The 11,068-nt window shown below is 30.5% G+C and overlaps 2 protein-coding genes across 3 annotated transcripts; one reads left to right on the top strand and one right to left on the bottom strand.

The window, feature by feature from the left end:
- Window positions 1–922: 922 nt before the first annotated feature.
- On the top strand, window positions 923–3,170 carry Eloc (transcription elongation factor elongin C). Of its 2 annotated transcripts, XM_083046135.1 has the most exons (5): window positions 923–1,079; window positions 1,593–1,652; window positions 1,862–1,930; window positions 2,098–2,291; window positions 2,441–3,041. In XM_083046135.1, exons 2-5 carry the CDS (start codon window positions 1,620–1,622, stop codon window positions 2,580–2,582), a joined length of 438 nt encoding a protein of 145 aa, XP_082902261.1. In that variant the 5' UTR covers window positions 923–1,079; window positions 1,593–1,619; the 3' UTR covers window positions 2,583–3,041. The 2 variants fall into 2 exon arrangements, with proteins under 2 accessions (XP_082902261.1, XP_082902262.1); XM_083046136.1 differs by lacking the exon at window positions 1,862–1,930 and having other exon boundaries at window positions 2,441–3,170.
- Window positions 3,171–3,211: 41 nt separating this feature from the next.
- Blos2 (biogenesis of lysosome-related organelles complex 1 subunit 2) lies at window positions 3,212–4,181 on the bottom strand. The gene has a single exon (XM_083046134.1). The coding sequence runs from the start codon at window positions 4,149–4,151 to the stop codon at window positions 3,612–3,614; it is 540 nt and encodes a 179-aa protein (XP_082902260.1). The 5' UTR covers window positions 4,152–4,181; the 3' UTR covers window positions 3,212–3,611.
- Window positions 4,182–11,068: the final 6,887 nt, after the last annotated feature.

The raw sequence follows: 11,068 nt of genomic DNA, 5'->3' as shown, positions 1-11,068 counted from the left end.
TTGATGTAAATGAAATGTCTTCATCAAACCCTACTATTTGAGAAGCAGTTATCCCACTCTTCAATATTAACGGAATCCCTTGTTAATATTGATACAATCAAATTTAGAAATCTATATGTAGAAATATATATATTGACTTAAAACTTTGCATATCATATGTGTGTATCTGTCTATCCAAACATAGAGGTTTCAACAATTTTTTTGTATATCTTAACTGCTGTTTTTACAATTTAAGATTTAGATAAGATTTTTAAAAATTTGATTGAGCATCATTATTACTCATTTTTTATAAAGAAATAGTAAATATGGATAAATAATATATAAAGAAAAATTGGAAAAATGGAAAAATTTCAAAAATAGTTTCAAGTTTTTAAATAATTAAAATAAATATTAATAAATATTATAGTGTCTATAAACAAATAATTTTATGTTTAACAATTGCTATGTGTATTTGTATGTTAGGGCCCGTATTCATAGCCAGTTTTATAGATGTTAGCCTTACATTTATAGAAATAAGTCTTAAGTTGTAAGCAATAAACCAATCATATTCGATTACTGCAGATGCGGTTTCAATGTGAGATAATTTTTCGTTTTTAAGACTAATAATAAACCAACAAACGCTAAAATTAGACCAACAATCATCAGCAGACGATTACGCATCGATTAGACCGTTTTTTTTATTAAAAATGAGATTTTTCCGGCTAACTTAACGCTAATTTTTCTTTTTTAATTTAAAAAAAAATTAAAAACCAACAAACGTTGTAATTAGGCCAAAAATCACCAACAAACGACCAACAAACGATTAAAAAAAAAAAAAATTAAAAAAGTCGAAGTTGACCGGCTAAGTTCCCGGAGCTGCGTATCAAGTGCACGATGTAAACTAGGCCTTTATTTCTCAGCGTTGGTAACCCTGAAACCATAATTTCTCATTATCACCGCGCGAGGTCTCCAATATCGGAGCAGAATTTATTCGTCACTCCTGTTGACTCTCAAGAAACTTTGTTGCAGTATTGTATTTCTCTATATAATTCTATAAGACGAAAATCCATATAAAAGAAAAACATTCTATTACTTGTGAGGTATACAAAGTTATTTGCAATTTCGTAATATGTAATTTGTAATTAACTTTATGAATCTACTAACCACAGCAATATGATCAGATAACATTTATATAACAAATATATTGCTCTAACGTCCTTGACGATAATATCAAACTATTTTTATTTAACTTATAAAAAAAATTATGTAAAATAGAAACTCGAAAATAGTTTTGTGTTTAAAAGTGTAAAATAATTTTGGAATAGTAGAAAATATTTATTTGTTAATTTTCTGAAACATTCTGCATATGTTTTAATATATAATTTAATGTATTAAAAGCTATTAAAAGATATGATTAATGAAAATTCATTATATATTATATAGGATATTTTATTTAATGCTGCTAATAATTATGTCCAATAATCATATTGTCTAATAATAATTTAGTATGCCTACTTTATAAATGGCTTTATACTTTATTTTAATATTTATTTTATATATAATTTATCTGCTTATATTTATAATAAACATATTTATATATTGTCTTGTTTTAGAAAAATATTTGCTCATAAGTAATAAACATGTCTACTGACGTGAATATGCAGGCTGAAAAGGTATGTATAAAACAATTTCATTTGCATGTATAATGCTGCTCTGTGTGGTTACTGGGATGAAAAAAATAATGATACTTTTCCATAATAAAATTATATACATATTGGTTTGCTATTATATGTTGAGATTTTACTCATTCCTTTTCTGGAAAGCTGAAAATTTATAGTAAACTAAAATATTAATTAATTGATAATAATTTCTTTGGATCAAGTCCAATGGAGAAGCGAGTGTCGATAAAACTGAAGAAGAAGAGGGCAGATCATCTAAAGACCTGCATGTGGTACCTATCTCTCCAAATTAAATTTTGCTGCTTAGATACAATTCCTTTTCTTTATCCTGCTGTTTATATTGTTATTGTTTTTGATTATATTATACAATCTTCTAATGTACATGAAATTGAAATGTATATATATGTGAATGACATAATTAATCTTTTGAAAATTTTAGCAAGAGAGTGCTCCTGTTTATGGAGGTTGTGAGGGACCAAATGCAATGTATGTGAAACTGGTTAGTAGTGATGGACATGAATTTATCGTTAAAAGAGAACATGCATTAACAAGCGGTACTATCAAAGCAATGTTAAGCGGTCCTGGACAATTTGCAGAGAATGAAGCTAATGAAGTTAATTTTCGAGAAATCCCGTAAGTGTATAAAATATAGTAAAAAATAAGTGTACAAAATGTAATAAATTGAAAAAGAGAGTTATTAATTTTTTTATTTCAATAAAATATTGTTTTTTGCATTGATCATAATTGAATTGTCTAAACAAGTATATATATTTTTTTTGTAGGTCTCATGTGTTGCAAAAAGTCTGCATGTATTTTACTTACAAAGTACGCTACACAAATAGCAGTACAGAAATACCAGAATTTCCCATTGCACCAGAAATTGCCTTAGAGTTATTAATGGCTGGCAATTTTTTAGACTGTTAAACATCATTTGCATTGATCTGTATCAGCAATTAAATTACAGAAACCATACAGCTTTATTATGGTTATATGAATGTGTCTATATATTGTGATACTTCTGAAACTCGTGTTGGAGCATAATAATTATAAGCGTGTCAAACTCTTACATTCAATTCGACATAGATATTTTAATGTTACAAGACAATGCAATCTTGAAGTTTTATAGTTTTCTATAGTTGTATTCTGAATATTTCATTTGTATTCTATATTTAATAATTTATATTTAATGTAATATTATAATGCTTCACAAGTGTGTACCAAACATGTGACAATTACTGATAATGGGTTATTATCCATGAATTTACCATACATACGCGCGTACATGTGTGTGTATATATATATTCATTATACTCATTGTTTCAGTAAAATTGTTATTAACATTAGGAACAAATAAATCTAACGTTAAATCATAAACTTTATTTGTTATGTCATATAATTAATATTATACTTTATATTACTTTATACTAAATCAAATATATGTATATTTCTTTTATTAATATTTATTCTTATTTACATTAATCGTATTTACACTTGTATCATTATTGTCAAGACACTGTATTAACATATTGCAAAAAAAGAAAAGAAATTGTAGATTAAATAAAATTCATTATTTGTAATAAAATAAAATTAATTATAATTGTTGCTTATAAAATTTATACATTTTGATATGCAAAGAAATTGTACTACACTTTTAAAAGAGATCTTATTTATTTATATATTATATTAATAAATATAATGTAAAAAGATATTTTTCACTATTTCTTATACATATAATGAGTTTTCCAACAAAAAACAATTAACTAACAAATAAAACATTTTCGGGATTTTAAAAATTCTCTATTCAATAGCCAATTGCATGACATTATCTATCTGTTTTCTTACTGCAAAGTTCCTACATTCTCTATGCAATTATTCATATTGATATTATTTCTGATAAATACTATTACATATAAGTACATATAAACAAAGACATATCTTTATAATTATATAATTTTATTTGGTTTTTGTATCTTTTTCGAGATCCTTGAATTTGGCTTCAAGTCGTTTAGAATATGCTGCAAGTTTGTAAGCAGCTTGCTCCAATTTGCTGACACTATCATCAATCTGATTGATATTATCTAGAATCGGTTGTAATTTTTGATACTTTTCGTTCAGAGAGTCCAATGATTGCACGACGTTCGACGATATAACCTTCAGTTCCGTATATTTGGTGATAGTTTCTTTATTTAAGCGTTCCAACAATTGATAGTCTGCGTGAGTGGAAGTGAGTTCCTCCTGCAGATATTCTCCTGTCTTCTCGAACATCATGTTTGCCAAACGACTTAGGTTCGGATCATGCGGATCCAGCGCCTCGAAACTGCTGGTGCTGGTGGAAAGCGTGGTACCACGTTTTGGCGATTCGCATCTCGAATACTGCTCTGCTGACAAATTTTCGATTAATGTTGACTCGGTCTGCATTTCGTTCTTTGACGAATCCATACTTGACATGTTTATATATGACGTCACAACTGGGTGCGTTCGCTTCTTGGACATTCACAGACTTTAGGGCCGGGGCTGTGGCCGGGGCCACAGTATATACCAGTCACAGCACAGTATGGCCGGTATTCATAGTCCGTTCTTATTTCAAAGCCGGGTCTACATTGGTCGTAGAATCATAGATCGTAAGAAAATTAACCAACCACAGTTGATTATTTTTGAAATAATCGACTGCGGTTGGTCAATTTTTTTACGATCTACGATTCTACGACCAATGTAAAGCCTAGTCTACAATGGCAGTAAGCAGCAGGGATGGGTTTGATACGCATTCCAGAAGTATCCTACGTATAATACGTATGATTGCGTATCATACGTAGGATACGTATCAAATTATAGCTATGTTCTAAAATTCACTGCCAGCGCTGAAAATTATATAGTTCACGTTATGTATGTTATAGATTTTCAGCACTAGCAGTGAATTTTGGAACACAACTTATGCATGAAATTTGACATTTAATCCTAACCTCAAATCTGTATATTAACCATTAATAAAAAACAGATCTTTTAAATATGCAATATGCAGTCTATAAATAAAAAACAAAAAAGAAGTGAAATTGAAAATGTAAGTGCAGTATATAATAGTACAGTGTTTAATGTAGTTAATAAACAAAGCATTATCTTATTTAATATCCTAAATCAATTAATAAAATCGATAATTTTTGTTATATCATGACTTTTTTCCTTTATCATTTCTTTTTTCAATAAAAGTTCCTTCTGTCCAGAAAGAATGTCTGGGTTTTCCGCCCTTATTCAAATTATTTTATTATTTATATTACTTTTTAATAACAACTCTGCACAGTAGTTAACAATAGGTAATTGGGTACATTCCATTTCACGCATGATGCGTAATGCGTATAATGCATAATTTATTCTTGTTCACGTGATGCATCACGTGTGAAACGAAAGGTTATGTAACGTATGATACGAACACATATGTATCAAACTAAGGCACGTATCATACTTAGTATCATACGTAGAATATCTATGTATGATACATAAGGTATGATACGTTCCCAACCCTGGTAAGCAGTATAGAGTAAGCAGTAAGCAGTAAGCAGTATGAAATGGGAATTGCCCATTTCGTTACTCCCGGTCTTTACATCCACTAAAAACAGTATACAATGGCAATAACAAGGCTGTAGGAATAGAGAGTATACTGTTTTTAGTGGATGTAAAGACCGGGAGTAACGAAATGGGCAATTCCCATTTCATACTGCTTACTGCTTACTGCTTACTCTATACTGCTTACTGCCATTGTAGACTAGGCTTAACGCGTCAACGCGTCCTGTGTGCAGTAGCCCGTAGGGCCACCGCACAAGCTTTTCCGTAACGTGTTACCACAGTATATACAGTAGCGCAACTCTCTGTCGGCACCTTTGATGTTTGTGTAACATAAAATGGAACGCGCATGCGTGAAATCAGCGAGTATAACCAGTACTGCCATCTAAACTTTTATCTCATATTCTCTTTATTTTCGCTCTCTTTTTAGCACATTACTACATGTAAAATAAATTAATTTTAATAAAAATTATGTATATAAGAGATCACACATTGTTAATAATATAATGTCTAATATATATAAGACAAATAAATACATAAAAAAATATAAAATATTATATAACATAATTTAAATATTAAAATAAATAATAATTTATACTTGACATAACAGATAACAAAAGAATCACATCAAATATTCATATATTTACATATTAATGTGCACACATATATATTTAACACAATTAAAAGCTTAAAATTAAAAGAAATATTTAAAAAATTTTTATAACATATGATAATATATGCGTTTAATTAAAATCCATATATTAAAGCAAATAAATGAATAAAAAAACCAAGATATTTATTAAATATATTTATTAATAAATAATTCTATATTATATATATATTTTATAACAAATATTTTATAGCAAAATTATAAAGTGCGTAATTATAATTTATGTTTTATTTTATCTTAAGAAATTATAATGTACTATAATGTACAATAAATTATACATATGTACTTATATCGCAAATTATTTATTATTATTTTTTCTCTTTCAAATCTCTCACCTAACCATACCTCAGCTACTCGATCCCTCAGTATGAATCAGAGAGAGAAAACCAAAAGAAAGAATGAGAGAAAAGTACAGATGGCTGGTACTGAATATACTCGCTGATTTCGCGCATGCGTACTCCATTTTATGTATCAAGAAATTGAGAGAGTTGCGCTACTGTATATACTGTGGTGTTACGTTATGTTAAGTACTGACTTTAAACTTAAATTCATATGTAATTTTAGGGTCATTCCACAATAGGTTGCAAATGCCGTCGTTGCCAGTTGATAATTGCGGATTGACCAATCAGCTGACAAGTAGCTTTGCTCTGATTGGTCAATCCGCAATTGTCAACTGGCAACGAGGGCATTTGCAACCTATTGTGGAATGACCCTTAAACTTTAGTCAACGCACAAAGAAAAACGTAATCGTAAAACCGTAATTACGGCCGGTATTCATAGTCCGTTCTTATATTTAAGATCGTCTTAAGATCTTGTTCAACCAATCAAGAGATGCTATGCGAGCATTTGATTGGTTAAACAAGGTCTTAAGACGATCTTAAATATAAGAACGGACTATGAATACCGGCCTACGTTACGATTTTTCTTTGTGCGTTGACTAAAGTTTAAGATTACGTACGAATTTAAGTTTCAAGTAACTTTTCTTTAGAGCGAAAACGTGAAAAGTGAACAATTTCACTATGGAAACCAATGCGTGATTGGCGGAACAGAGCAAAATTTTTCATTTTTCACGTTTTCACTCTAAAGAAAAGTTACATGATCGACCCCCAATACTTAACATAACGTAACGCGTTTACGGAAAAGCTTGTGCGGTGGCCCGTAAGTATAAGCTCGAGAACCAATCAAAAACTAGCTTTGATCTAAAAATAATTCCGTAAGATCAGAAATAACCATAATCTTAAAGGCTGGTTTATAGAGGCCGTAAACTTTTTCCGTAGCCGTAAATTTAAGGATTCAACCAATCCCGTTGCTTGATTCGGCAACGTGATTGGTTGAATCCTTAAATTTACAGTTACGGAAAAAGTTTACGGCCTCTATAAACCAGCCTTAACATGAATTTCAGTCGGTTGAAATTTTTAGGTACGAAGAATTATATACATATATATATGAGTATATACTACGCGCACGCGGATAAATATATATGTTATATATAAAAAATTAAAGTAGTAAAAGTAAAATTATATATATATATATAATTTTACTGAATTAAAAAGACATCACGACATCGGACATAAATCGGATGATTTTTATATGATATGTAATCCAAATTTTAATTACCTATCTAATTAAAAATTATCCGATTTATGTCGTGTTTGGTGTCATTTTAATCGCAAAAATCTCACTAATCCATTAGAATTATTTTTAAACCGATTATATGCGAAATACAAAAATATTATTTTCTATAGTAACATGACATACGATATGAAAGATTATATTTAAAGGGAGCCGAGAGAGACTTCGGAACTCTTTGATGATACGTCATCTCGCTCGCTCTTTATTCGTTCTCGCTCTCGCTTCGACGGCATCGAGAAGCTCGCCTTATCTACAATAATCACGATTGTAAACATCGTATATATAAAAATTAAAACTTTTAATTTGCATTTTATCGGTTTGGAAATAATTTTAATGGATTAATGAGACTCTTGCGATTAAAATGACATCAAACATGACATAAATCGGATAATTTTTAATTAAAAGTATAATCAAAATTTTAATACTGACTAATCATTTCATTCTCGTTTCGCTCTACAATAAATAACTTTACCGGAGTAGCAGCGAATTGACACAAAATTTAGTCGGTGCAATGGAAATTAATTTCTCCATTAATTATTGCGAATTTTGCAAAATGGTACAGGACTTTTCTATTCGATTTAACCCACTCTACCTGCCCACGACAGGTGAAACGCGAACCACCGGACACCCTGTACATATACATATACTGTGATATTACGCAGTCTGCGAAAAGCTATTCCGCTAAAAGCTGCTAAAAATCGCGGAACGCTTGCGATTGGTTCATCCGCTCTCGTTCCGCGTTCTGCTATTCCGCTGCATGGGTTCGCAGTTCGCACCCTCACGCTGCCCTACCTCGCAGGAATAAAGCGGGGAGCACACAACTTGCATAGCGCATAAACATAATACATAAGAAAATTGATTGGTCCATAAACGTATGCATAAGAAAATAAACCAATCAAATTTCTTATGCATACGCTTATGCGCCTATGCAAGTTGTGTGCTCCCCGCTTAAGCGTTTGTGAGCAAAAGTTATGACGTCACGATGACGTCATTAGTCGATCTGTGAGCGCAACTCCAAAGCGAACGATGTGAATAACTAAAAGCTTAAAAGCGCTTTAAGCGTGTAAAGCCTAGTCTACAATGGCAGTAAGCAGTATAGAGTAAGCAGTAAGCAGTAAGCAGTAAGCAGTATGAAATGGGAATTGCCCATTTCGTTACTCCCGGTCTTTACATCCACTAAAAACAGTATACAATGGCAATAACAAGGCTGTAGGAATAGAGAGTATACTGTTTTTAGTGGATGTAAAGACCGGGAGTAACGAAATGGGCAATTCCCATTTCATACTGCTTACTGCTTACTGCTTACTCTATACTGCTTACTGCCATTGTAGACTAGGCTTAAGGGCTAGTCTACAATAGAGTCGTAAGGTCGTAAACGTAAGAAATTGACCAATCACAGTTGAATGGAGGAGAATAATCGACTGTGATTGGTCAATTTCTTACGTTTACGACCTTACGACTCTATTGTAGACTAGGCTTAAGCGCCCAAACCGAACGCACCCAATAATAAGAGCTCTATTTTTCGTCACAATGTGATGAAAATAAATATTATTTAAGGGTCGGCAGGCGACCCAGGCAAACTCCGAATTGATGTTGGAGACCTCACGCGGTGACAACGCGAAACTCCGATTTCAGTGTTGCCAACGCTGAGAAACTAACTCTCAGGTTTTATGTAGTAGTGTATGTCTGTACACGTACACACACCATTGCATTGCTCACGCGGACGCACGGTAGAGAGACAAGGATCGATAATCTCGTTATCCTTGTTCCTCTACCGTGCTGATCACGTGCTCATGCTACACGCGAGATACGGCCTGAAAATGCTTTCTGGCCTTCCGTAGCAGAAGGCAGTAACGTAGCAAGGCTAATAAGCACCCACGTTTTGTAAATTTTATATACGCTTATGCACATATGTGCGTATATTATATATAAATATATATAAAGATATATATATATCACTAAAAATTATATGTATGTTTTATAATTGTCTAATGATAAATAATAACAGTAGCATAATTGAGAGTGAATTAGTATACAATATATGTTAGACACGGGTACTTTAGACTTGACAATTTATTGCTTATACTTTTTTATCGATACTTTATGTATAGTCAGCGCGATAGAGAGACAAGAATAAGAGAACGAATATAAATTATCATTAGCTTGTAGCAATCATAGATTGACGAATATGTTGATTATTCTTCATTTCTTTTCGATTATTGATGTTATTGTATAATTTGCTCCATAAATACTAATAATGTGAAAAAACTTATGTCGAGTAATGTATGATGGCTCAATGCAAGGATGTTCAGTGTATCACCCAGTAAACTAGAGTTCAAATCAATATCAATTTTTTTATAATATATTGCAATATAGAAAAATTATAAAAAAAATATATTTCGCCGATTAATTTAAACATTTTTTGAAAATATTTTAATTATTTTACTACACACACTATATAAATGCAAAATAATTCAGAAAATAAATTTAAAAAATTAATAATAAAAATCAACATACCAGCTATTTGTGTGTGTGTGTGTGTGTGTGTGTAGCTGCAATTGATTTATTACTTGATTAATTTATTTACGGAATTATTTTGCATTTAATATATATAGTGTGTGTAGTTGTAAAATGATTAAAATATTTTCAATATAAAAATTTTTAAGTTTATCGCCTTAAAAAATATATTTCTATGATTTTTCTATATTCCAATATATTATAAAAAAAATTGATATTGATATATTTGAACTCAAGTTTTCTACGAGATTGAATATTCTTGCATTGAGCCATCATACGTTACTCGTAAGTTCTTACACGTTATAATAGTATTTATGTAGCAGAGAGAAAGAGATAAGAGAGAGATTATACAATATAACATCAATAATCGAAAAAAAAATCAAGAACGCTTGTCATATGTTTTGTGTGTATATATATAAACTTATATATTATATATTTTATAAATAAGTTAAATATATATATATATATATATATATATATATATATATTAGAGTGGCGCTTATTTTGGATTTTATCGAATTCTTTCGCTCCCAGTTGTCTAATTCATCCCAAATGGCTAAAAAAAGATACCCATGAAACACGAGCTCTGTAGCTCAATATTAAAGGGTGCCACCGACCATCTATTTATTTATATTTAAATAACATGGGTTTTTGAGTAACTTTTAGCTGTGATTTTTTTGAGAGGTAAAAAAAAATTGTAAAAATTTAAATCCTATGCGAATTGTTTAAGTATTTGACATACTTTCAGCAAGAATTTTGTCAAAATTCCGATAACATATTAGACGCGACTAAAAATAAATAATACTGACCAAAAATTCTTTTATACATAAAGTTATCAGTTTTATTGTTTCAATTAAGATTTCACGTATTTTTATTGATATTTTTATTGATATTGTGTTAAAATGTAGTTGTAATTGACGAAGATCATACAAAATATATTTTCAAAAATGTTCAAAATAAACAATGTAGTGCTTTCAAAAAAGGGTCGCAAGAAGAATCACTTCTAACCTAGTACTCTGCGTTGATACCACTGCTT

The sequence above is a fragment of the Prenolepis imparis genome, unplaced genomic scaffold (genome assembly GCF_030444845.1).
Source record: "Prenolepis imparis isolate NDT839.2.m4 unplaced genomic scaffold, iyPreImpa1.0 SCAF_9, whole genome shotgun sequence".
NCBI classification, from domain to species: domain Eukaryota; kingdom Metazoa; phylum Arthropoda; class Insecta; order Hymenoptera; family Formicidae; genus Prenolepis; species Prenolepis imparis.
This window is presented reverse-complemented; position numbering and strand designations above follow the sequence as displayed.